General features: G+C 40.9%; 4 protein-coding genes across 8 annotated transcripts in view; all 4 read right to left on the bottom strand.

The window, feature by feature from the left end:
* Positions 1-1,080: 1,080 nt before the first annotated feature.
* morf4l1 (mortality factor 4 like 1) lies at positions 1,081-5,057 on the bottom strand. Of its 2 annotated transcripts, none has more exons than XM_058076088.1 (12): positions 5,028-5,057; positions 4,042-4,088; positions 3,904-3,971; positions 3,739-3,825; positions 3,558-3,635; positions 3,447-3,472; positions 2,554-2,648; positions 2,374-2,475; positions 2,213-2,301; positions 1,949-2,121; positions 1,480-1,564; positions 1,081-1,404 (listed from the first exon to the last, which is right to left on the bottom strand). In XM_058076088.1, exons 5-12 carry the CDS (start codon positions 3,611-3,613, stop codon positions 1,320-1,322), a joined length of 711 nt encoding a protein of 236 aa, XP_057932071.1. In that variant the 5' UTR covers positions 3,614-3,635; positions 3,739-3,825; positions 3,904-3,971; positions 4,042-4,088; positions 5,028-5,057; the 3' UTR covers positions 1,081-1,319. The 2 variants fall into 2 exon arrangements, with proteins under 2 accessions (XP_057932071.1, XP_057932070.1); XM_058076087.1 differs by lacking the exon at positions 5,028-5,057 and adding an exon at positions 4,628-4,791.
* Positions 5,058-5,429: 372 nt separating this feature from the next.
* On the bottom strand, positions 5,430-14,399 carry pias1b (protein inhibitor of activated STAT, 1b). Its single transcript, XM_058076086.1, has 14 exons — positions 14,268-14,399; positions 12,424-12,856; positions 12,227-12,311; positions 12,084-12,131; positions 11,372-11,462; positions 11,149-11,283; positions 10,922-11,027; positions 9,916-9,989; positions 9,677-9,837; positions 9,469-9,602; positions 9,209-9,386; positions 9,002-9,138; positions 7,248-7,285; positions 5,430-7,168 (listed from the first exon to the last, which is right to left on the bottom strand). Exons 1-14 carry the CDS (start codon positions 14,289-14,291, stop codon positions 6,830-6,832), a joined length of 1,983 nt encoding a protein of 660 aa, XP_057932069.1. The 5' UTR covers positions 14,292-14,399; the 3' UTR covers positions 5,430-6,829.
* A 467-nt stretch (positions 14,400-14,866) lies between these two features.
* skor1b (SKI family transcriptional corepressor 1b) lies at positions 14,867-20,155 on the bottom strand. 4 transcript variants are annotated; one of them, XM_058075722.1, is made up of 8 exons: positions 20,116-20,155; positions 18,231-19,973; positions 18,051-18,144; positions 17,857-17,964; positions 17,695-17,751; positions 17,211-17,285; positions 15,586-15,660; positions 14,867-15,392 (listed from the first exon to the last, which is right to left on the bottom strand). In XM_058075722.1, exons 2-8 carry the CDS (start codon positions 19,953-19,955, stop codon positions 15,295-15,297), a joined length of 2,232 nt encoding a protein of 743 aa, XP_057931705.1. In that variant the 5' UTR covers positions 19,956-19,973; positions 20,116-20,155; the 3' UTR covers positions 14,867-15,294. The 4 variants fall into 4 exon arrangements, with proteins under 4 accessions (XP_057931705.1, XP_057931703.1, XP_057931704.1 ...); XM_058075720.1 differs by lacking the exon at positions 20,116-20,155 and having other exon boundaries at positions 18,231-20,042; XM_058075721.1 differs by lacking the exon at positions 20,116-20,155 and having other exon boundaries at positions 14,867-15,389; positions 18,231-20,042.
* A 595-nt stretch (positions 20,156-20,750) lies between these two features.
* c6h15orf61 (chromosome 6 C15orf61 homolog) overlaps positions 20,751-27,220 on the bottom strand; it is a 49,524-nt gene continuing 43,054 nt past the window's right edge. Inside the window, exons 3-4 of the mRNA XM_058075540.1 lie at positions 23,679-23,758; positions 20,751-22,312 (exon numbers count right to left, since the gene is read on the bottom strand). Coding sequence (XP_057931523.1) covers positions 22,285-22,312; positions 23,679-23,758 — 108 coding nt within the window. The 3' untranslated portion in view covers positions 20,751-22,284. The remainder of the gene's footprint in view (positions 22,313-23,678; positions 23,759-27,220) is intronic.

Here is a 27,220-nt window from a genome sequence, read left to right as displayed (position 1 = left end):
CAGACCATGACATGTTGACTGTAACTCAGAGATGATGTTTAATGGTCTATGATGCTCATCAGACTGGGGCTTTTACTGGCTCATGTGATGTTAAGGTAATCAACAGCCCAGAAGAAACAAAGACATTAAACGCACCACTCTCCAGTCTGCTTTAGGATCCTCTGACATTTTACTGTTTAGGAAAAACAAAACATTGTGAAAACCATTCAGGCTCATTTCACTATCCTGTGAAAGATTTAAGCACTTACGTGTTACAACCAACAAGTCAGGAGAACGTAGTGCAGCCTTTCACTGAGGTGTCATAAAGAAGGGCTTCTTAACCTTATTATTTCAGTGCAGAGTGGCCCGGGGCCTATTAAATATTAACACTATATATTTAGTTAATCTAATTAATTTGTTTTCACTAATAAATCAAATCCACTCACAGTTTAACAAGCTAGCAAGCTAAACCCTAAATAAAGTTTAATTAATTATAACATGACATAACATGTGATCATCACAAAGATTATTAAACCTATCTTAACTTTTGATAACAATTAATGGAACAAACCAAGCAATAAAAATGTGAATGTTAAATCAGGCTTATTAATAAAAAAAAAGACCAATATTTACATTTTAATTTTAAAGGGTCAGCAAGCGTCAGACCACACTCCACACATTCGCTTCCTCCATTTAAAAGTCAAGATTGTACTTACGTAAAATGTAGTCTTTTGGAAGGAGGACTGCACCACTTTTGTCTTCGTATTTTGTTTTTAAAAACTTCTCCATTGGTAGTTGTAGTTAAGTGTCTTCTTCTGATCTTCTGTGAGCTTGTTACAACAACTGACTGAGACATTACCGCCACCATCTGGTCGGAAGCTGCACTGCAACTGAGCGTCTCATGGATAACATACAGTAGAGTGGCAGCTAGCCTATATATGGTGTCTTCAGATGATAACCTACTAGCAGTCCCACGGCACTATCGGCCCACTAGTGCAAAACTGAAAGTTTTTTGCGGCCCTATAGGTGGCGCTTGAGGCCCACGTTTGGGCCACGGCCCTATGGTTAAGAATCACATTTATAAAGCACAGCAAACATGCATGAAGAACATGGAGACCTTTTATTAGAAAATGATGAATAAATCCGAACAACAAAAATAAAGAACTAAAATGTTGAAATGATGAAGTTCCTTGTCCAAAAACCAATCACACAAACTAAAAAGGTGGTATTGGAAAAAAAAACATAGCAATACATGGACAGTGCACTTTCCAAATGAAATAAAACTTCTCCTGTGTTAGTGTGAAAATTTGGTCCAAGACTTCCTTGATGATCCTCAAATCTCAAACGGCCTTGCGGTGGTACTCGGGCGGGGCAACCTCATAGTCAGTGGCGCTGAAGAGCGCAGCAGAGTTCTTGACGAGATACCTGGTCAAAGTGACACTTATGAATTGACTGATCCAGCTAAAAAATATATATATAAATAAATATATGGATGCTTACTTGAGGAAGTCTTGCAGGTAAGTGAGCAGCAGTGCCAGGCTCTTCTCATCCAAGGGAGTGTAAGCCAGCATGGCTCCAATACGAACTTGGAAGAACAAGGAGGCAAATGTTTGCTGAGGGTGGGGACTATCACCTAATTGTATCAACTTAATAGTATGATCCTTTGGTCCATATCATCATGGCATCATCACAAAGCTGAAACATATTACTGGGTTGTACATCCATGATGTAAAGAAGCTATTTCACCAATCCATTGTTTTCTAGAGGATTGAGATGTGATGACTTTAGAGGCCATTTGAGCACAGTGAACTAGCACTAATCTGCTTTCAAAAAATAGCAATTGAATGGTGGGCAGGAGAGGGGAGGCCATTTTTATGGGTTTCTCGGTTTCCACCCCAAAATCGGGGATCTATGGTTAATGCAATAGTGGGGGGCTAACAACTGGTGAGAGCTAACCAAAGAGTTTTACCAAAGAGCCTTAGCAGATGGGGGGCGCCGTATATCTGTGACATGGATGTATCTGGATGGTTGGCCAGGATGTCTGCGTACTGCGGCCTCTCAAATTTGTACAGCAGTTGCGTCCCCAGCATGACGTTGAAATATTCCCGCACACCGGCAACAACTTCACTCACGGCAAACTCCCTGAGCAAGGCACAGAAAAGAATTGTGAGACTTCAAAACAGCAAGAACAATAAAACAGTAATTAGTAAAATAAAGAAAACGATTGCGTTACTTGCTGTCAGAGGTTCCTCTTGATTTCTTGTAGTTTGCATAATCTTCAAGAACAGTATCAACGTTCTTCTTGGCAGGTAGGTGGAAAAGCTGAATAGAGAAATCAAACATGTTGGTTATACTTGTATGAAAAGGTCACTTCATTGAAAATACACTACTAACTTGTTTTTGCCGTGTTATCAGATCCCAATCATCTACGAGCCAAGGTTTCAGCTCCTCAGGGATTTTCACTTTAACTTCTACCCTGTTTATGAAGGTCTCCTCCTGTCCAAAAATAAACACATTGCAACAGATATGCCACAACAATTTAGAATGCCACAAACCATAGAATTGTGAACCTACACTTTCAACAGTTGGGTCAACACGAGCCCTCTTCTTTCGAGGAGGGTGGGTTGGGTCTCCTCCCCCTGAACTCGGTCCTTCTCCTGGACCAGGAGCTACAACACACACATAAACATTTAACTTGCACTGATATTAAACTCATTAATACCTCTACGCAACTAGGTGTTAGTCAACTTGGAATTCAACCAAGACGTCTGCATATCTTGCCAGACGTCTCGGATGTGATGATGATTACCATGAAGCAGGAAATGGAAGTTAGTGTGGTGTAGCAACAAAAATGACTCACCATTTTTTTTTAACTACAGAAGCAGTAGGACAGGACAAACCTGTGCGAGCCATCATAGTTCCCCCCATTTTGTGATTCACACCAAAATTATATAATATTAATTTGTGAAATTAACATATCAGAGCTCGCCAGGCAGCCCAGGACAAATTGTTTTTGATGTTATGGAATCAAGCAATTCATCATGTGACATTCTTCAATTACAATAAATTCATTCATTTTCTACCGCTTCTCCTCACAAAGGGTCGCGGGGGTGATGGAGCCTATCCCAGCTGTCTTCGGGCGAGAGGCTGGGTACATCGTGGACTGGTGGCCAGCCAATCACAGGGCACATATAGCCAAACAACCATTCACACTCACATTCATACCTATGGACAATTTTGAGTCACTAATTAACCTAGCATGTTTTTGGAATGTGGGAGGAAACCGGAGTACCCGGAGAAATCGCATGCACGGGGAGAACATGCAAACTACACACAGAGATGCCCGAAGGTGGAATAGAACTCGCGTCTCCTAGCTGTGAGGCCTGCATGCCAACCACTCCTTCGGCATGCAGCCCAATTACAATACAATTCAACCATTCAACAACCAACATCAAGCAAGTACTCACTTTTTTGTTTGTTCTTTTTGGTTTTTCTGCAACACAGCATCAACAATGAATGTTACTTACAACAGCAACTATTCAGCTTATCCATCTATAGTCAGTGAATGTTGCACTTACATGTCGTTTTTCTGTGCAGTGGCAGGTATCTTCTTATTTGGCGCAGCCCCCCTCATTCTTCCTTCAACATAATGGTCTCTGTGATGAGAAAGTTAGATATGTTGCAGTCCTGTGTCTCAATGTGTATATTTTTAGGTCTCTTTGTAATGTTAGTTGTTGAAGTTGAAATTAATATACATACTGGTTGGCCTTCTGAAGCTCTTTCTGTTTCTGCAGATTGCTGTCCACATACTTCAGCACTCTGCTCTCAGGAACCCATTCGTCCCAACTAGAACATTAACAAAATGCATAGACAGTCAGGCAATTGTGTTTTTCCAAAGTACAAATCTTACCCTGGCTAACTTACTTTTTATTCCACCCGCTATAATGAATGAAGTACTTGATTTGTTTCTCCTTAATGTTGATCTTAACACACTGCAGAGAGACATGACTGGATATTAAAACCCCCAACACTGAAGAGAGGCAAGGTGACAAGATTGCTTACCTTAGCTTCGTAGAGCAATGGCCCATGAAAACACAGCACTCTTTCACCTGCACACAATGTTCTTTCAGGTCAGCATTGCAGGAAACATGAATAGAGCACAAAACAACACCCAACAGACAGCTGTTGTAGTAATAGAATACTTATAATAAAATATTGTATGCACACATTAACTCCAAATGTCGCGAAAACTGCATAGTGCAATAATTCTTCATCATTTTAACAAACAAACCATATAAACGAACTATTGTTTTCGTGCACACCACAACCAAACTTGACTATACTGTATAGCCAGGCTAGGCTAACTTTTAGCTAATAGGGGGCGGGTGCTAAGAAACTGCAAGAGAAAACATTTTTGTGATTCACTTATATTATCTATGATATTACGACAATGTTAACGTTACATTCCACAACAAAATGAAATCAAATGTAACCCAGTGAATTAAAAACAAGAAGATCTGCTCTGTGTTCACAGGAACAACACAATGCATGCTAACAGCTTGCTAGCTAATATTTCAGACCCATTCCATCGACTTTGGCGCTAACCACAATCGCTTCTCTTTCGAAACACATACAGCTATGACAGTACCTTCTTGAAATTTAGGTTTCGGGTCCTGTTTCGGCGCCATTCACGGATTAAACGATCAAAATAGGGGAAAAATCGCCAGCTCCCATTCCAATCTGAAACGGTGCCGCTCACTTATAGACGTCATCGCCGACGTGGTGACGTCATTAAACGCGACGAAGTACAATGCAACGAAGCTTTCCAATACAAATTCGTCACGCAGATTGTTAGCATTTTGTGAAAATTATTTTCTTCTTTAATTTTGTGCGTGTTTATGGAAACTAGCTAATTTTACAAATTATTTTCAAAGAAATAAAACGCGGTGGATTTCCTTAAAAAAAAGTGGAGAGAAAAAAACGAGATGATAGTTACAGTAGTGCACTCGATTATGTTGTACAAAATGTCTTAATGAGAATGAACTGACCTGTGCATCCCGGAATCACAGCTTGTGAAATAGCTTAAAACTGGAGATCGGAAATTGAGGCGTTTTATTAACGTTTGAATACTAACGAATGAACCGTATTTCATTGGTTAGTATTAAACGACCCCGACAATGATACGTGTGGGGAGGGGGTGGGACTTGTAAAATAAAAAAATTATAAATTAATAAATTGAAAAAAAATATGTGATAGTAGCAATCAAAATCACCTTTGCAAACAGTTTTTTGCAGTATTTATAAAAATTGCAATACTTTGCAATAAAATAACACAATTGAAGTTTCTTTAAAAATGTTAATCTATGGAAAGTCTGTATTTTCTTAACAATATGTAATTTACAATAATTTATGACTGCAATTGTATGTCTCAAGAATTAACGGTCCATAACACACATTTTCCTCTGTTTAATTCTTATAAATATCAAACAGCACAGTAGACCTTTTAGCGGTTCAAAATGCTCAAAGCCTCTATGGAGTTATTGACATCATCTGATAGGTAAAACGGACAGAAAAAACTGAAAATATTACAATGCATGTCAAGCAACAATGACATTTTTTAAATAGCAATATATAATTACAAAAGAAATATCACATACAATGACAGCAATGCATATCCACAAATCAAACAAATGCTTAAAATATATATGATAATAAATAATGGTAAGCGTAAGTCATTTAAAAAAGGTGTGGGGGGGACCATGATGACTTCAATAGTTTTCTTCTGGGCTAAAATGTGTGGTAAAGATGAGGCTGTCACAATTTGCTTGTAAATTGATACAAAAGAAAAATAATACACCAAATAACAAAATGCAAGCCCAATGGCCGCACCAAGTATAGTATACCAAGTATAGCCACGCTTGTATGCAGACCCAGGATGGAGAAAGCAAGCAGCAAAATCCAACATCATAATGTATGACATCTATTTGTTAAATTAGATTTCAAATAGCAGAAACTAGCCTTTCCATCTTTGCTGACATGATGCAAAATATAGCAAGACCTTTAAAAGAGAAACAGTAATTTGTCGTGATGCTCGCTGGACCATTCATTCACACACCGAGGAAGAATCTTCCTACAATACTGATTACATATACTTAGCTTTAATTGTATGCTATTCAAGAAGAATTGATCCGACCTAAAATGGCAAGCAAGAGGAAAGTGATGACAATAGAAGGATCTGCTTTGCATTTCTAGTGGCAACAATTCAGAGGCATAGGGAATGCTTCTTTAAAAAACAGTATACATCCAACATAACTTACATCATAAATAAGTCCTTAAAAATGTGACCACAGCATGAATGTCTTAAAGAAAACCTACAGTGATGGCGAACGGCCAGACCTTCCTGCTGTCGAGACATCTTTTTACAGAAGCTGTGCAATTTGGATTCCTCCTTTGCTGTGACTTGCCTTGTGACCATCTGTGTCAATGCCCATGACGCTAAATATCATGTTCCATAAGGTCACCTCATGAGGGTTCTGTGCACATATTATAATGAACTAATGCCATTGACATGAAATATCCAAACAAAACAGTAAAAACCAAGTACAAAAGGTACAATATAATCAAAGGACCACATGAAGAGGTGTGAAAAAGTCTTCAGTATTCACAGAAAATATTAACTGAAGTAAGTCAGCGGACAGTAAGCGTCCTAAGTTTATATACACATGATAAGTAAATTCAAAATAGATTTTCCTCTCTGTACATAGTACTGTATTCTTTCATCTCCCTCTTCCGTATTTACAGTCATCTTCCATTCTTCTCATCTCCCTTGTGCATCAGTTTTTGGACAGAATCTAATCAAGAGAAATGACGTCAGATATGGAACCATAAATGGCCGCCGCAGCCTCCACCGAGGACCTCGAAAGTCCCGAGACAGCGTGGCTGTCTCTATCGCGCTCCCTGTCTTTGTCCCGGTCCCGCAGACTGCTGGAAGACACCAAACTGCTGGTGCTGCCGCTGTTGCTGTTGCTGCCTCCATTAGTGGCTGCTAGCGTGCTGCTGCAAGGGGTGCCTGGTGGCTCCCGCAACATGGGAGAGGAGCCGTACGGGAGGAAGCGGTTGAGGAGCAGGTCTGGGTCCTCCGAGGCTGAGGCTGATGCGGCTGCCGCAGCAGCCATTACCATGTTGTAATGCTGACAAAGCAGAGTAGAAAGCACAAGAAGTCATTGTGATGTGCAACATGAATACAGTGTGTTGTTATAATTAATTTACCTGATTGTCGCCTTGGAGGAATGAGAAGAAATTTAGATCTAGGGGGGAAAAAAGCATTTAATGATTTCTGAACAAACACAAGAGGAACATTGTTTTAATTGGATAAGATTTTCTGCGGCTGTAATCACATTCCATATATTCTGTTTTTATTAATTTATCACCTTTATTTAAACATATTCTATATTGTTTGTAATAATCTTCTAACTTCTATCTTCTAACAGTGGATATAATTACAAGCAACATATTTAAGCAAAGTTGATAAATAATGTCAGTCACCCCAATCTATAAAAATCTAATGTCGTCCAAAAAATATCATAGTATATCACACAAAAACCTCAGCTCTTCAAGAACATTAAGTATTCATTTTTTAACCTTTTATTCACTTTTTTATTCCAAAAGGAGCAGCCTTATCAAAAGGAAGAGTAAAGGAAGACTCCCCAGTTACATAAACTTACATTAAAAACTTTACGACTCTATGACTATGCTGTTAACTATTAACAGGGGTTAACTTTTTCCACACTTGAGTGCCAAGTAAGAATGTTAAGAAACAAAATGTTGTAGGGGCGTTTGCGGTGTGACCTTTGCATTAGCTCTTGGCCTTAATGTTTAAGGCTGAGTGTTTTGTTGTTCAATATAAACGGTGGTCAACTTGTTTTTGACACTTGTACGAAGAAGCTAAGAAGGTTCAAATTTACAGTGAAACCTTGCTTAGTGTCATTCATTCATTAGTGTCATCTAGGGCTGCCGTTATCAAATATTTTAGTAATCAAGTCTTCTACCGAAATTTGTCAATTAACCGAGTAATTACAACCATTAAAGATACAACAAACAGAAGAGAATTATTTAAAAAACATAACGGAAACATAGCCAAAAACGTAAGCCAATGACACCACTAGTCACTCAGTCAAGTAATAATAAATGAACGAACTAGTCCATGAGAAAAATACATTATCACAATTGCGTTCATGGCACAAACGGCGCAACCAAACAGGTCACTTTTCCACACAACATAGTGGCTTCAAATACGACAAGTGGCAATGGTGAAAGGCGTGCGCATCTTACAGCTGAGTTGTTTTATCCACCAGGCAAACCAGTAACCGCTGGGATTTGATTTTTGGTACACAGTGGCAAGCGGCAGCAGCGGCAACAGTGACGCAAAGTGCGGCGTCAAACTGAGACACCTCACTGTGTTGTTTTCAATTGCTGTTTAGCCACATTTTCTGTCTGTTTTTTTAATATTTCATTTTCCTTGCCCTTCGCTGTCTTGCCACTTTTTCTAGCCGCTTCAATCTTCCCGCATGTTCAAACACCCACTTCCTTCTTCGTCCTCCACATGGGTGACATAGGCACATAAGCGATTATTTGAAACGTGGAAAACCACGTTTACTACTTTTTGAAATCAAGGTATTCAAATTATCCAAATAATCATTGCAGCCCTAGTGTAATCCATTCCAGAAGGCCCTACTCTAATCAAAACGTACTCACATTTTCACATCAGAAATAATGTAAATCCAATGAATCCACCCCAAAAAGCCAAAATAAGGTTTGTAGGGGACAGAGCCAACTGGCGTAGGAGCATAACTTAACCTTTAGTTAGCGAAGAACTATGACCGTATATTTATAGCACAAAAAAGACACGCACCAAAGGAAACGTTTGGGTGTAAATTTTCAACATAAAAAAAGTCGACCAGGATAGTAATAGCAACGAACCACTCTGTGACAAGGTGTGCTTCACAAATTGGTGCAGGGCCTACCTGGCAGCTCACTAGCTGAGTGATAAAAGTGTCGGTAGTCCTGAATAAGTGGTGGCGGAGGAGGAATATAGCTCGTCTCTAGAGGCGGCATGCTCGGGGCTCTGGTCACCGGTGACTGGTTGTGAAGGTTCAGTACTCTGTTGAAAAAAAACAATGTTGCATCAAGTTTGAGAAAGAAACTCAGTGTTTTGTGAGTTGCAGACGTACCCCTTAGTTGCAGGTGGAGAGATAGGTGACAGTGACGGACAGGCCCTTTTAGGAGGCGGCTCATCGTCAAGCTCATCATCAGACGAGCTGTCCAGCGTTAGGTCAATCACATCGACTTTCTTATTGTTCTCAACAGATGACCCTCGTTTTAGCTCATGGCTTTCTGTTTTAGGCACATCTGTGCATGGAGACATGACAAAGTCACTCAGTGTTCACACAGAACAAAACAACTGTCCATAACTGTCCATAACTGTCCATACCACTATCGACTCCATAGTAGGAGGCCGACACCTCCTGCACCTCCTTTTTCGACCTCATGGGCGCCCAGCTTCCATCCTCTTTAAATTGTATTTCATCACAGTCAGTACAGCTATTCAGGATTTCCATGAACAACCTGAAAAAACAGCATCAAATGACCATGCAGTTCGACAGTGAAGTATCAATAAACAGCTGACAGACTGTGCTCACCCATCAATAATTAGGTGCTCATAGGGTGCCTTCTTGTCACAGACTGGACATACCCATGTGGGCTTTTTCTCATTCATTTGGATATAAAGCGTAGCATCAAAGCACTGGAGGTGGGAGCACGTCAATGCTCGGCAAGCGATTGTCAGCCTCATTTTTCCAAGCTTTAAAAAAAAAAAGGATATGCCAATAAGTGCTTCTCATTGATAGGAAATGATGCTGATTAGAGTGGCAAAACCTACAGGACAAAGGAGAGACACGCGCAGACTGGTGGTGGCAATCTCGCTCTCTGGATCAGCTGTCAATTTCTCTTTGACTGCAAACAAAGACAAAGATCAGAATTGTGTGCAAGACAAAAGAAAATGTTAAAATGGTACTTAAATAGTATTATGTGCATTCACATTAGTTTTATAGTTTTACACACTAAACTAAACCCACAGGAATCGGGATACAAAACTCTACAAGGCAACACTGGCGCTGCATAATGCTAACGAGGCAGCTAATGTGACTGGTAGCTATGCAGTGGTGACATTTGGCAACACAGCCCATGCCCATGGTTTCAGCAAAGAACATAACAAAGACACCCCATGTCAGTACATGATAAAGTATTTCCACATAGTGGCCGTTCTAGACCTTCACTTTCTCTCATACCATGCAATGGTATGACCGACTAAGTGGTTTTGAAACCATTACATTTTTTATACCTTGGTATACCTTGAAACCGGTAACCAGCCCCTGTCCTGTGCTTTCTGTTATGAAAGATTGTGAGATGTCAAAATGGAGTAGGGATTGCAAGAGAATTGACTAGGCGGTGTACTGCATGTGTTGGTATCGGTTTATCAATTATTGGGTCAATCCCCCCAATGCACCCATGCAACCAACCAAGCCAAGACCATGTAGTTTAGTAGTTTAGTCTCTGAGCGCTCAACTGAAGACGATGACAAGTAATTAGCAGGTACTGTAGCGGGTTGTGTGGTTTGGACGTCTGTGTCTGACAGACATGAAAAAGATGAGGAAAATTTGAATGTCTGTATGTTTTTTCGAGGATGACAGAATATTTTTAGAGGCCGGTTTGTGCAAGTGATTCATGTGGCAAAAGTCAAACAAGATGGTTGGCTAAATTTGTGTTTGCAGCAGTGGAGAAGAATCTTTCTGCATCAACACAACGAAAAATGACTGTCAATATGAAGATAATCATAATCCATTGTTCTGGCATCCATGCTGAGTATTTGCAACCAACAAACTTACTCAGAGCTCTTGAGTGGTCTGGATTTCTGATTCCTCTTGCTCGTAGCCTTTGCAACAACACTGCAGACGACTGTTGCATTACCAAATAAACAGCCATGGAAAAACTCTGACAAAAGAGACATGAACAAGAGGTCATACTGAGGTGACTCATATCCTCCTCAAAACATCAGCTTCAATAGGTTGCTTCAAAAAGTTTTCCGTTGTGTTATTCTGTGCCATCTCCTTACCCTTCCAATTTCTGAAGTCCATGACACAACAATTGTGTTGGGGACTGTGGTGGACAGTCGCACAAGAGAGGTTATGTTTATGGGGCGACTCGGTCTTTTTGGTTCAACTCCATTTTTGGTTGGAGGAAGATAACCCTGGGAGGAACATTATTTTTTTTACTCCACCTCTCGGTGATGGGTCACAAATTAAAAACAGTCTGTTGATGAATGTGTCTGAACTCACAGGGAGATTGCAGGGCTTTCCATTCACCTTCACACACAGATTTGGAGGGAAATGGTCATCCTGGGGACAGCTTGTTTCCGATAAACAAAACCTAAAAAAATCAAACAGAAGCTACATAATTAGGCTACAGAAATACTATTATGTAAAATGAAAAGTATATAGCATCTACATTTAAAAAATGAAAAGCAGAGCAAAACAACCATTGCACGAAGAGCATGTGGTCTTGTTTCAAACTCAGATGGACTTTTGTTTGAAAGCGATCCCTCTTCTTTCTCTTTGGGCTTTTCCCTTCAGGGGTCACCACTGCAAATCAATCTCCTCCATCCAACCCTGTCTTCTGCATCTGTCTCTCTCACACAAACTACCCTCATGTCCTCCTTCACTCCATCCATAAACCTACACTTTGGTCTTCCTCTACGCCTCCTGCCTGGCAGCTCTAAACGCAGCATCCTTCTACCAATAAATTACTATCCCTCTTGTTCATGTCTGAACCATCTCAGTCTGGCCTCTCTGACTTTATCTCCAAGGCCTCTAACACGTAATGTCCCTTTGATGTACTCGTTCCTGATCCTATCCATCCTGGTCATGAGAACCTCGGCACCCTCATCTCTGCTCAATCAAGTACAATCAGATGTCTGAAGGACATATGGATCTTCCGTTCTAACAAAATACACCTTTGTGTACACATTTGGCATAAAATAGTTGATTGTACCTTAATTGGACTTGAACAGCAAAGTCACACTTGGTCCCAGATATGTCCCTAAAAAAAGAAAATGAAAAAAAGAGAAACATTTTAACATTCAGACTCATTCCATCATGATCTCCTTACACTGACAAGAGAGTTGTCTCACTTACATAGAGCTGCTAATCTGTTGAACTTGTAGTGGTGTTAATGCAAAGGCATAACAAGCTTCCTGGAATCGCTGACTGTTGTCAGAGGCTACATTAAACAAAGAAAACGGCACTCTCAGCAGTGGAAACACACTAACATCTCTAAGCTCAAATCTGTGTCATACTAAACATTATTTTACAAGTGGGAGTGGTAGACTCACTCAGACTGGTGGGCTTAATGAGCTCGTCGAGCACGTCGTAGAATGGCAATCTCTGCAGTTTGACGTCGGGGTGAACAGGGTGCAAGGAGGAGGGCAGGTGAGGCAGACTGAGCTCATGCTTAGGCCCGAGCAACGAAACAGGCAACAGAGGCGAGGGAGAACCATGGCTGTCAAAGCCAAGTTGTGCGAGACCTGCGGGAAGGCTGGAGGCAGAATGGACGCCAGGCAATGCAAGGTCCACCGGAGAAACCATTTTGGTGGGAAAGCGCCGTCTGTAGAGCTCTTTAATCTTCATCTGCATGGCAGGACTGCAACCAGCCTTTACTAGATGGAGAGCTTTGGTCAAAAGTTCATGTTTGCGCCCGTGCTTGTTCCGTCCGGCAAACCCCAGCAAGACTTGGAGCTCCGAAACTCGAAGGCTCATTACCATTTGCTAATAAAAAAAATACAGAGGTCAAGAGGTTAACACCCTGTTACCCTGTTATCCTACGCTTACTGCAAGAAACCAGTTATTCCTGTCCCTGACATTTAATGTGCAAAAAACAAAATGAACACTGTGGGCTTTTGTCTGCTGTAGTGGAATTACAGTACAAGCAAACTTGGCTACTGATTCACACACTTGGAATTCATCCAGAAATAAAGAAAAGTGTTTTTTTTTTCTTAAAAATGAATCCACTAGCCATTAACCACAACAACACACGGCAAATTACAACACACTGTTTTTCCAATTGTAAATGTTAACTGGACAAAATCTGACAGTTAAGGTTAGGGTAAAATTACACACTTCGGAGTAAACAAAGCTTTGATTATGCATAACAGAACTAGTTAACTTTACTTGTGCTTAAAAGTCTTTTTTTTTTACCACATAACAGAGTTTTAAAAATATCAATCTTATGGATTCAAATACAGGGTATTTGAGCATTTGGGTTCGCAATTGGCCGTGGTGACCTTGCCTGATCACTTCGAAGTAGGTAATTGGTAATACTTCAATCCAAGTACCTCTGTGTGTTAATCAGGGTGTACAATTAGCAATCTAGTAACAATCTAATGAACAAACAGTAGGCTGACAAGCATGTTAGATCCGCGTAATATCAATACAATCAATGCATTTGTAAACGCACCAATGGTAATCAAAGCAGACATCATACAGTACTGTGTATTCGAAAATAACGCGGTGTCAACAATACACATCGTATCTTGACCATGGAATTTGCAATAAATGCAATGCTACAAACAGTAAAGTGACAAGAGGCGGCGTAGATAAGACACTACTAGCTAAGCTAGCTAGCTGACTGATGGCGGGCTAATTGCTAAAATGTCAACCTTTTCAACACCGTCTGACTTTATGTGCCAACCGTGTCACTGTTTGCATTGGGATCCTTCACCTTCATAAAATATATAAATTAGTCAAAAATAAGACATCTAAGGTGCTACTGGCTTCCAGGGAGTAGACAGAGCCCGTTTTTATAAGCTATAGCAGTTCACCCGCTAATCTTTAAGTAATGTCAGTTGGCACAGGCCAATGTGGGGCTGGGTTTAAGACTTTAACATTCATGTGGTCTGAATTTAAGATTAGAGACGAAATTTGTCTCTAATTGCAGGAGAACAGTACAGCAGAAGCTGACTAACGGGTCGTCGGCAACAATAACAAAGCTAATGCTAGCAGGCTAGCCAGCCAGCTAGCAGTTTGTCTGCTGCCTGTCACTTTACTTGTAGTAATGTGTGCTATAAGAAAATCACCATTCGGCACTTGAGTGTCCAGAGATATTATATTTGTTATTCAAAATTCAAATCTGACAGTGAGAAGCGCCTATTTGTCAACCTAGTGGAGGGGCTAGCTTTACCTTCAGTTCCGTACTGTCCGCCATCTTGTGACATTGTGTGCGCAGGCGCAACAGCCATCCTCAGGGGACAAGAGGCTCGGCAATGTAGTTTGCTTCCTCACAGCCGACAACAGGGGACGTAGTTGCTCCAAGTACACAGCAAGATGAGGCTCCAAGTTTGCCGTCTACACTTGCATTCGATTCCCATGATTAGATTCGCATTCAATGCCTGTCATGTCTTTAATATGTGACGTAATAAGCAGTGTGTGGTGTATCACGTTTACGTCGTAGCAGATGTGATCAATATTATAAGATAAGATTCATCAAAGTTGGAGTTTGCATTTGTCTCTTTTGTGTGCTAGGTGCCAATTGCGGAAAGAATTGTATTTCAATCAGGTTTAATTTTTACGTTTCAGATTTCGTTTAAAAAAAAATCTTACTGCCTTTGACAATTGGCTGTTTCGACAATTTGAGTTATTGCAGTCCAAAAACAAAGCCATATTGTTGATATGTGATTAGCCACGCTAGTTTGATAAAATGATTTATTTATGGGAAGTGTAACCAAATATCACATGAACAAATAGAATTTGTGCCATACACGAGAAATCTGATAAGGTCATGAAAAAACATCAGGTCTTCTGCAACAAAGAATTACATTTACCTATTTGTGTGGTTTCACTCATTTAAAGTGCATGATAATCCAAATTATTTCAGAATAAAGAATGAACGGAATAGTAGTTGAAATCACCAGAGTGAAAGATTTAGTGAAACTGCCTTCAACATAATAACAACCGCTAATAACTATTACAAGATACACACATTGCAATTGCACGTTGCCACAAATAATAATAAATATCAATGGTTTCAAACGGAATGCTGAATATTACATTACATTTTAATAATAAATATTACAACCAATCAATAAATATTACAACTAATTACATGGGGGGAGTAGAGGATGGAGGGGGTCTGTAAGTCTGTTTCTCGCATATTGGACTTGAGTGGATTTTTTTTTCTCCCCCCCGGAGATTCCACATTGGGCGAGTGTTCAGGGTGGAAGCAGAGGAGACTTGAAGGTGCAGGACCCAGTGCAGTGACGAGGGGTTAACATCTTGCAGGAGAAATGGTGCAACGCGTCGTGAGCTTCTGAGGAAAAGCGGAGCAAATCATCATGCCCGTGCAATAAATAAAAAAAACACGGTGTAAAATAGCACACTATTTGTTCAATGTTATTATTTTTAATTCATTAATTTAAGGGCATAGCATCAATTTAATTATATTAACACAATATCATCACAATACAGCATAAACATAAACTCAGTTATTTTATTTTTCTCACCTCTAACAATGTGCAACTGCTGTACCATCTCCTCCCTGTAGGACAGTTCTCTCTTCATCTGATCTTGGAAGTTATCTAAAAAGGGAAACAGGCAATGATTTAAATGCAATAAATAAATAAATTATTGCTTTTCTTGGCACATTTGCAATTGATCCTCAAACTGTGGCATAAGTACCCCTGGTGGTAGGTGGCCTTAATGTAGTGGTACCCAAGAAAATACAAAATATTCACTCAAATGAACTAAAACTGAATTTTCCTTACCACAATTGTGATGCCAATGAAGTAAAAAGGGGTGATGGTACTTGTAAAGCAAATGGTTTAAGGACCATTGTGCTATAAGTGAAGCCACAGAAGACAGTAATATTAAACAAATAAAAATATGAAGTCATCGTAGGATAAATCCTCACAAATATACAAGGATAGATTAGATGCATTAGTATTGTTTAAAGATGTATTTGAATGGACTAAAAGGCCCGATTGTCATCTTTGTGTTTAACTCTTTTGCATTCATAAGTTAAACATTCTTTGTTTTCTTCTAAAAAAAAAAAAAAGTATCATTTTTGGTTTGTCTATTCTCATTTTTAATATTCTTATATAACCTTTGTTTTGTCTTTTTTCTAGAATATGTCACAGGGTTTAAAAAAAAATCAAGGCCCCCGAGCCACATTTTGAACACCCTTCTTTTAATGAGTTTGATACTATGTGAATTTTATCCCGGTGTTATTTTCCCGCAAATATGAATGCATCCATTTCTGCTGCTGCACAAAGGTGAGACATTTAAAAGCCTACAACAGGTGCTAGTAAAACATCAATGACCACTCAAACTATACAGGAGCTGGATGATGTTCCACTAGAGGCCTCAGGGGTCTAGAGTTTTCAAATCCCTCCATAACATACTATGGAGTGCCCTTTTGATCCATGCACTGAATGCTTCTTTATTCATCCATTTCTCATTGAAAAAACTGCTCTTGCCAAGTGAAAAGGAGTGATAAGCGTTTGAGAACGCCGAGGTCATGCAGAAGTTACTGGAAGCTAAAATGAAAGCGATATCCTCTTTTTTAATGATGCTCTCACTGGGTATGAAAACACTTAACTGTACAACTTTATATTGACACTGACTGGGCACTTAGTGAGGTACATCTGCACAATCTCGAGACTTCCAACATTATGTTTTTTATAAAGATGATCATTTTGTGTTTTGAGAGGGGTTATAATTATGGTTGTAGAACATTTCTGCATATGAGATTACTGCCAGCCGCCACAAACTATAACCACACAACATATTTATCTTCTTATTTTGGCTCAGAAAGCATGTATTTGTAATATGTCAACAATTTAATACCTGTACAGGAATAATACATAAAATAAGAGTCCATACATTCATGTTAAAAAATGATGTGTTTAGTTTTTTTTAAATGTGCCCTTTATGAGGTCAGTGCTCCAGAGAGCGCCCACATGCATGTTTGGTCATGGTGAGGTCCAAGGCTGTTGTAAAGGTCATGTTGGAGCTTGAATTACAAACATGTAAAAGGGGGGCATATGGAAAAAAACCAATAATCACACCTGATCAGCAGTATAGCTAAATATGATAGTACTTCACTATATGCCACACTTTGGGAGCTCACCTTTTAAATGTTGAAATTCACGTTCCAGCTTTTTCCTCAGCTCAACCTGCTCTAAGAGTTGCTTCTGTAGTTCCTCTAAAACACACACAAAAATGCTATGTAAGGTAGGGGAGGATTCTTTAAAAATATATTTAATAAGCTGATTTATCTGATAATAGTTCATGTTACCAGATACTCGGAAATAGATAGTAATATCAAATTGGATTCATTAATATTTCACATCTTAAAAATTTAGAGAACAGAATTTGACTCTAAATTGCATATACATATTTTAGCAAAAAAATAAAAGACAAAATTGTATTTGGTTTGCTGAAACGAAAATTTAAAAAGCCAGTGATTATGAAAGAAATAAGTCATATTTAAATTATAATGGAAATAAACAAATAAGGACAAATCTATTTTTTTCGTGTACATCAATAATTATAAATGAATAAGGAAAACAATAATATAATAATAAATGTTGCAGTGATGTTATATAATATACCTTTTGCCAAAGTCTGTATGGTTCTTTGTGCTTGCAGACCTCTCTCTGCGTCTTCATCTGCATAAACACCAAAGTACATTTTAATTATCTATTTTATGAAACAATATAAAGTATCCAATTATTGATATTATTGTAAAATAATTCTCTCGGTGGTGAACGTACCGTCATCGTTCAGCTCTCGTTGGTTTTCTTCACTGCTTTGTTCACTAAAGGATTTGGTTTCCACCTCCTCCACTGTGGAAGACGGCTCCTCTTTACTGGCGACCTCATCTTGAAAAAAAGAACATTTTAATGTCACATTCATGTTTTTTAATTTTTTTTAAAATTATGATTGAATTAGAGATAGAATGTCTAACCATGTGTTGTAATCCCTGCAGGCTGGTAGCTTGCAGGTCTGAAATGATACGGACTGCTCCTTTGTTGCAGCTCGCTTCTGTCCTGCGTGTACACCTTCACAATAAAAAAACCCCAATATATTTTATGAATTTTAAAATACATTATAATAATAAAACATTCATTCTGTGTGTGTAACCTACTTGGTTAAAAGTTGCAGCAGCAATGTGGGTCTCTGCTAACTGTTTGCTCTGCACTTCTCTGTCACAGGACTGGGCATCCACGCGTGGCCCCACTTTCTGGGACTCAAGCAGAGTCGTCTCCCGTTGCGCCTCTTTGCAGTCTGAATCATTCGATGACACACTGTGGGTGAGCCCGGGAGGAGTCCGGGGACACATCAAGGACAGGGGCCTGCAGTTATCCTCGTCCTCTGGTGTTTTGTTGGTCTCCACATCCACGTCGGCTTCGCCGTCGCTGTCCACGCATGGAGACATTGAACGGTAGCTGGAGCTCTCGCTTAAAAAGTCAGGTGATAAGTAACCGGTGCGTGTGTATGCGCCTCGGTTGCCGTATAACTTGGCGATGCAGTCCGCGTCTTTAACGACGGGCCGGAAGGCAGACACGTAGCTGACCTTCCGTGGGGGTAAGGTGCTCCCTTCCAAGGGCCTGCCCTCATCCCCGGACTTGTCGTCCTCGTTCCGCGTGGACTGCGTGCTGGAGCACCGGTCATTCTCGGCCATGCTGTCTTTGGACGTGTTGGTGCTCCGGTCGCTGGGCTCGGAAATGTCCACGTCTGTGTGTCTGTGAAGGGGCAGCAGCTCGGGTGGAGGTTTGTGTGGGCTCTGGGTATAAGAAGGCATGGGCAGAGAACCCGCAGCGGGCCAGAAGACCGGAAAAGAGGGGTAGGCGCTGTCCTTGGTACCAGGCCACAGGACTCCAGGGAGACCGGCCTTGCTTTGCTCGCCCAGGATGTTGTCGTCTTTCTTCGGGCAGAGTCCGAACGCCGGGAAGCCGTACGGGTGAGGGAAGAGAGGAGGCGGGATCTTTTGCAGCATGCCGAAGCCTTTACTCGGAACTGGGATGACCGGGTAGCTGCGTGGGCCCATGCTGACCCTGTTCTCCTCGCAGCTGAGGATCTTCGCCGGTATATCAGGAGACTCTCGGTGAAGACTCGGACCGTGGGACTTTAGAGGTGAGCTTGAGTCTGACCCTACGCCTGGCATCGTCCTTTTGCGGCTGCCCCCATTGAACATGGCCTTCACGTCCTCCCACGCGTGTAAAATATCAGTCTGGCTGCTTTTGTCTGATAATTTGAGATGTCTCCTCCAGGAGTTGAAGTTAGCAGCGTCTGGCTGCGTGTACTTTGACTCTGGGGTGCGGTGTGAATGGAATATAAACTTATTTGGGGAGAAATACATGTTGCAATAGGAGCACTTAATACACTTGGCCCTGGAGCTGTTGTACCTGGCCGGGATGAAGCTGCCCCGACTCCCCCACGCACACTCGTGGGTCACATCGAAGGCGAAATTCTCTGGCAATTTAGGAGGCGAGTGAGCTCCCAAAAACGACTTGCACAGTCTCTCGGCCTCGCGTTTCGTGATCATGCCGCACCTCCTGGAGGATATGGGCATGGCGCCGGCCCTGCGGAGGATCTCCAGCTGGACTGGGGTGCACTGCACGCAGGTGATGCCCAGTGCCACTCGTCGGTTGTGGATCTCGTTGTAGCTGTAGTTCTTCAACAAGGTATTGGATATCTGCGCCAGACAAAGCCTCTCCTGGCCATCTATCACCAGGGACACGATGGGTATTCCGTACAGGACCGTCTCCCCGACCTGGTTGGGCTTCAAGTTGTTGGAGCTCGGGTAAGAAAGTTCTTGTTTGGAGCCCGGCGAAGAGCTGGAGTCTCGGCCCGCTGGAATGGCTTCCATGTTGTGGGAGAATGGAGGCTGCACATACATGTATAAGTTTAATAAAGTACACATTGTGGAATATTACACAAATGTATATTCTTTAACACGTCACTGCACAAAATACAGTTATGCAATATTTAATATTGCTTAGTATCCATAGAAGCCATAGTATAGTCACCTTCAGTGTTGGTGGAGCAGCTCCCCTCCGTCGTGCAGCCGTGATGGAGAGACAGGAGGAGTGCATGTGTCGGAGGCGGCTGGGATGTTTGCTTTAGTGATGGGACGCCGTGCACCGCCTTCCTCCCTCCCTCACTCACCTCCCTCCGACCCACCCACGGTGGCTGCGCGCCTGGTTTGTGTTGCAACATAAGTGTGTTGCACCGCCCCCCCCCCCCCCCCCCACCACCCTTGTACATACACACACCTCTTCCTGAGGGGCAGCAACTCATGGCAAGGCATTAACTATAGATGCACAACAGATTAACGCATAGTGCATCTTGTGCACAACTTTAGAAGCCCTCTGAAAAGGAAATTATATAAAAAAATACACTCATAAAAAACCCAACACAGCATGGGCTCATTGTTGTGTGCTTGCAGGGCCTCAGTCATGTGTTGTGTTCCCACGGAGTCGCACTGCCATCTCCATATCTCACACACCGTGACAACAAGCAGCTGCTACACTTTCATGTCATCCCCCAAGTTGAAAGAAACCACATCAACTATCAGACATGAGGGACAATTCACTTGCATCCTGCGCCAAAAGCGACAACATCCATTTAACTGTTTAAAGTCAATAAAGCTCTGGGTTAATCATTTTCATTTTGGTACCACGCGTGACGCCAGTCAATAGTGTAATATTGATGAAGCAGGTAACACGACGCGTTGCTACGGGTCCTTCAGTGGGTCGCAACTGTGCAGCAATAATGACAATATACTAAAACCGACACTTATATTCAATAACAACAAGTTGCACCCTGTATATGGCATTTTTTTTTAAACATAATGACACTCTGAGGAATTAAACACATTTTTAATACATTTAATATTTGGATGATCGCATGTAATATTTCAGAATTTTAATATAATCAAGTTAGGTCATGTGATTTATGAAACAATGAAAATGAAATGTTAACGTAATGTAATCTTACATTTTGATTAATTGAAAAGTAATTTTAAGTTCTAAATTGAAGATATCAATTTAAATGATGAAATACAAGCCATTTATGTTGACCTTATATTGTAATTTATCCATTTATGAGAACGACAACATAATAAAATAGAACCTGACAGCCTTTCACTTTATTGATCAGTGAACAGCTCCAATAAAGCCATCGTCCTCATCTCTTCATTAAATCTAATTCTTGCAATTAGATTAAAGGTCTTATTCAGATGATGAAATTCAACCTCACATTGCTACATATTCTCACATATAGGGGGAGAAAAGGGGGGGTGTTCTGGGCCGTAAGATGAGCACAGTCAGCAAGGTCATTATCTGGATTTTTCTATACCTTTGTTGTGCAAGAGAGAGCGGTTCATTTAAAAGTGAGTCTGCATTAATCACAGTGTTGCATCAAAGTATGATAATCACCTGAACACTCTATTAAAATAAAAGTGGCGACCCAAGGGAAATCTTACCTTACTCTTTAATTGTTTTGAGGCTTTGATAGACTTTTTTAATCTAAGATTAATTTATGCATCCTTAAATAACTCTGCATATGATTAATAAGCTTGAGACTATACAGCAATTATAACAAGTGGTTGGTCATCACCTCATTAGATGGAGTTGGAAAGATGCGGTGTATAAATGCATGTTTAGCCTTAGAGTGGGAAGTCCGAAAATGAACAGTGGAAGGCTAGCAGAGATAGCAATTACAGCAAAAAGATCTGCTGGCTAATAATTGTGAATTGTGTGTGTTGTTCTGCATTCACAATTATTTGACATGATGGATGAGTTATTGCAGTTGACCTTTTGTCAGCTGCAGCCAGACTCCAAATGAAAATCATTCAGTGTTAAGGAGCAACAACAAAAAAAAAGAAGATGAGCTTGTTGTGTGATTGCCAGAGACAAGACTTGCTAAATGTTTGCTAATATGTAAACAAGACGTCACTCCTCTGCTGCTCTGATGCTTGGATGTCTCCTAAAAGCCCACCCATGGGTCCTGACCCTTGTTCCTTCTACACCCTCTGCTGCTAAACGGAATGTTTCTCTGAACAAGAGAATGAGTATGTGAGAAGAGTGTGTCGTAGTGGGTAAAGGGGGCAGGAGTAGAGAGGGGGGGGGGGGGGGGATTTCATCACTGCATCAAATGAGGTTGAGCGTAGGGACCCTTTTGTCAGAGAGCGGGACTCATCTGCCAATGGTGAGCTGTGGGGTCCTGTGGGAGACACAGGAACAAAGGTGCTAAAAGGCTGTGTGACAATGAGGAGAACCTTCAAGTGTGGGACTCAGGCTGCACGGGACAAGCTGTGCCAATCACGCTGCAATTACTGTTTTTTGTGTGCGTGTGTGTGTGTGTGTGCATGTGTGTGCGGCAGACGCCTCGCTTGGGCTTTGATGGTGAGGTGCAAGGACGCAGGCAGCCACGCTCCGGGTCCGTGTAGCTCTGAGCCTTGTCTGTTGTATAGGGCTGACCTGGACCTCACCATGTCATATAGATGCATAAATCACCTGCTCTGCTTTTGATTACATTGTGAAAAAAACTTATCATAATAATAAACCTTTTAACTGTGAGCTCATACACAATGAGACAGTTTTAATGGAATTGTGTCATTTCAATTCAAAGCAATACACAGTAGCTGCATTTTTGGGGAGTTACTTATGACAAGATTCAGTTTTCATCTTGAATTTGTTCCAAAAATAAACTGAAACATATGAAAACCGATCCATCTATTTTCTATGCCACCTATCCCAGCTGACCTTGGGCAAGAGGCGGGGTACACCCTGGATTGGTAGCCAGCAAATTATAGGGCACATATAGACAAATAATCATAATTTGGAGTCGCCAATTGACCTGGCATGTTTTCGAAATGTGGGAGGAAACCGGAGTACCCGTCACGGGGAGAACAATCAAACTCCACACACAGATGCCCAAACAGAAAATCGAACCCAGGCCTTCCCGATGTCCTGACTGTGTGGCCAACATGCTAACCACTCTTCCACTGTCCAATTTATGCTTTCCAGACACCCAAAATACAAAATACAAAATACATCTAATAGAGAATAATAATACTTGCACATAAAAATAATAGCCAATGTCAAATTGATGAAACTTATTGTTGACAAATGATAAAAGAAGAATGGATGACACGGGGAGCTTCCCTTTGTAGAAAACATGTTCTAACATAATGTTTATGGTTGTAAAAAAAAATTATGGGGCATATTTTGTGGAATTTTCTGTCTGGAGGTGGGAACTAAAATCAGTTCACTTTGCTTTTAAACATAACTAAAGTTACCTTAGTAACTTTTGAAAAAAATATTTTTCTTCATTTCTTTCAAGATGCTATGCCTCCCCCAAAGTCCTTTTATGTCTCATAAGTGAAGCATCATACTTTAAGTATTTATGACTAAATTAGTAAACATACTAAAGTGACAAACTACAATGTTAGTTACAGTAATCACATGTACACACAGCCTAAAGAGCCATTAAAGCCGTATTCAAATATATCTTCATAAAAGCATAACAATATAACTCTAAATGTAGTATACAAAAACACTCAGCTTAACCTGTCACTCAGATTTACCTGTCACAAGCTGAAAGATGAAATATCCAGGTCAAGTCAAGTGCTGATTCCCAAAGGACCGAGTTCCTTCCCTTGTGAGCCTAAAAGAGTCAAAAAGACAGCAGAATCAAAGTGTAATCTGTTAATTATACGTAAAACCCAAATCAAACCCCACCAAAAACAGGGAGAAACAGGAAGAATGAAGGTTGAGGTTTAATTAACTAGAGTAGAAAAACACAACACCATCCATCCATCTTCTACACTGGGGCTACATTTTTTTGCTATATCACATTAGATACACACTGTGGCAATATATAACAAACCAATAAATGTCATTTAATAAGTTAAAAGGTCGTACATACTGCCATACTGCCAATGTCATTCTTTTTTCAGCTTTAAGGTTTGTGTACGGATGCAGGATGAGTGTAATAAAAGAAGGCTGCATGAATTTGTCTGTATCCAACCCTGAGCCGTTTGGGCGCTGTAATGAGGAGTCAAGTGAGAATGGGAATTATCGTAATGATAACAAAGGTCTGTGCGCCGTATAGCTCGGGGCTGTATTGTAGGGCATTACCATAAAGATGTGATGTGTGTCTGTATTGCAGGGGTTTTGAGAGGGAGCAGGCCAAAGAGATAATAACTATTAGTAGACGACAGTGCTTTGTGGGATTCCAGCTGTGGAGCCCAAATTTCCATACAGATAGAATGGCTCTGGGTGGATGATATGCATACATGCGGTGGGGTGGAGGGGGGGCTCCTCGTCTCTTAAGACGTCAACATTCAAAAGGGGTGTGCAAGTGGCAAGTTTCAACCATTGGACTTGAAGGTGAAGTGAGAGCTTCTGGTTTGAACACCCGGCAGGTTGCCGGAGAGGAACTCTCCAGAGTACTGAACTACAGGAGCTCGCTGTCGCTCTGCTGACAGGTTCCCCAAGCAGAAAGTGCAAATATGGCTGTGTGACTGAATGGAGGACCAGACAGTCACCTTGTGTTGCAGGTGAGATTGACTGGGAAAAACCTGCATGGCCAAAATAGACACACTCAAGGCCCAAACATGTCCAACCTACTCCTGCATTGGATCTCTCATAATAATACCTGAAGGGTCAAATTCAGCTTAATCATAAATGTACTCAATTCATTTTGTGTGAGCATGTCACAATGACCCAGAAAGGACATGATTAGATATTTAGGGCTGGAAAGGAAGGTGTGATCATCAGAAGTTGACAGAAGGCAAAATATTACAGGTGTAGAAATAATCCACTGCTACATTAATTGTGTGTAATGTTCAAAAACATAAGAGTTTAAGCATCTGTTTGCGCAACATCCAGCGGCAGACAAGCAGGCTGCATCTATGTAAGGTGTAAAGCTAAGCATGTGAGGAGACAAAGATAGTGAGAGCAGGGAGCGTGAGGACACCAATCACCCTGTAATTATCCCCCCGGTGTGCAAACTGCCCAACTCTCCGTCCTTGATAGATTCTCCTGACCCATTAACACAACACGGACCACAGCAGGCTGGAGGCAGGACGAAGAAAGAAGACCACACAGCGGATCAGTCAGAGCAAGACCAAACATCTGGGGGCTGCGGTGAAATTAAAGAAGTGAGAAAGTGAACCAATCCTGTTACAGCTCCATTAATAGCCTGGGAGCTGCACACGAGTGAGGTAATGCACGATTCAATTTTATTCTGTATTAAAGAAACACCCCTTGGCATCTCACTCCCACTCTTGCACTCTTTTTTTTCTGCTTTTCACTGCGCTCTTTTACCTCAGAGTGATGTATTAAGCCATTTAAATTAACAATGGAATGACTTATTCTAATATGCCAGTGCTTCGTTTCTTCCGATGCTTGCTGGAGTGGGATGTAAGCTTAGCGTGTAGCAACCTGAGGCTGGGCAGCGAGGCATGCAGGCATTGCCTAAATAACACAGCCATCCAAAAGCAGGCATTCATATGGGGGTCATTACAAAGTACAGAGGGGTGGGTAATATGGCTGAGTTTGTCATTCGTGGACAGCAACCAATACAACGCTACAACGCTACCAACCTGAAGAGCATAAAATCATACTAGGTACGTATAGTGTACATTTCCACCAAGTGGTACAATCCAGTTTGGTACACTACACCCTGATTTAGCTTGCGTTTCCACTGCTGTCATGAATGTGGGACAATCCATAAATAGCGTGAGATCTGTTGTAACCCACAGACATTTTTAAATGGCCGTTATACAGCAAAAAAAATAAAAAAATACAAAGGAGAATGGTCTTACAGCCGTGCAGCAAGTACCATGTGGCACGTTTAAGGCAGGTGCATCATAAAATCAGATATTTAAATTGACACTTGGCACTCTCTGGAGTTGAGTAAATAAACACCCTTGGCCACTATGTGAGGAAATGACAAATTGCAATGTGTGGTACACTGAACACCACGTAAGACGACAGAATGCTTGTTGTTGTAACTCAAATGATCAAATTGACAAAAATTGAGAATAAGGAAATCCCTCTATTCCAATAGTAATATATGGAAAATATTTTTAAGAAAACATCAAAAACTAAAAAAACTTCATTAATCACTATTATCTTAAGATTAAGATCAAGATATGCCTTTATTCGTCCCTCATTGGGGAAATTTGTATTGCATAGCAGCAAGAGTACAGAGTCAGTAGTAGAGCAGTACAAAATACACAATATAGAAAAAAAAACAATATAAACAACCCAAGTATTAACAAAATCAACAGTTTTTCCCAGAGTTATATACAATACAGTATGTAGATAATATGAAACGAGATGAGATATACGACCAGTCTATACACTGAGATCTTGTTAGAGAGTTAATATGAGGCATTATGGAAATACTTCACATAGAACTTAGTATATTGCATTTAGAGCCCTTAATATTGCACTTGGAGGTTGATCAGATATTGCACAGTGAATGGGGTCTCGAGTAACTATACTGACTATAAAAGCAAGTATTGCACAGATGTACATAGTGGTGTAGAAGTGGTGTCTTCAAATTAGCAATATAACTTCTGACACACTTTTTTGGGTGTATTTGGCATCATGGCTGCATCGTCTCAAGGTCACTTTGTGTGTGTGTGAGACTGACAACAACAAAAAAAAGCATGTTTGCATGCAAATCTCTCCACCCTGAATACAACCCACATTTCTAGAAAACCTGTTCAGCTCCGTAGATGCATTTGACCTGGATTTGTATGAAAATTTGGGTTTAATATTTTTGATACGCCACTTCTCCAAATGGATGGTGTACAGTTGTATCATAGCACAGCGTTGCCCTGCTAATAAACTGCCATCAAAAGACTACCTCTCACGCTTGCATGACGTCGGCTAAACGCGGCTTTGTTTAGAGCTCTATAGGCCTTGTTATGAACTTCAGCGCCAGCTTGTAAATCTCATATTAGCGGCCCTCATGCGCTCCGTGTATGATGCAGAGTGCTAAATCATTCACATGGAGGCCTTGGTCAGCTGAATACAAATGAGGATACAGTGGGTGCTCCGTCAGTCCCTCAGGGGGTGTACAGGAATAGATGTGAGAAAAGCACAGTTTGAT

Source organism: Doryrhamphus excisus, chromosome 6, assembly GCF_030265055.1.
Source record: "Doryrhamphus excisus isolate RoL2022-K1 chromosome 6, RoL_Dexc_1.0, whole genome shotgun sequence".
Taxonomy (NCBI): Eukaryota; Metazoa; Chordata; class Actinopteri; order Syngnathiformes; family Syngnathidae; genus Doryrhamphus; species Doryrhamphus excisus.
This window is presented reverse-complemented; position numbering and strand designations above follow the sequence as displayed.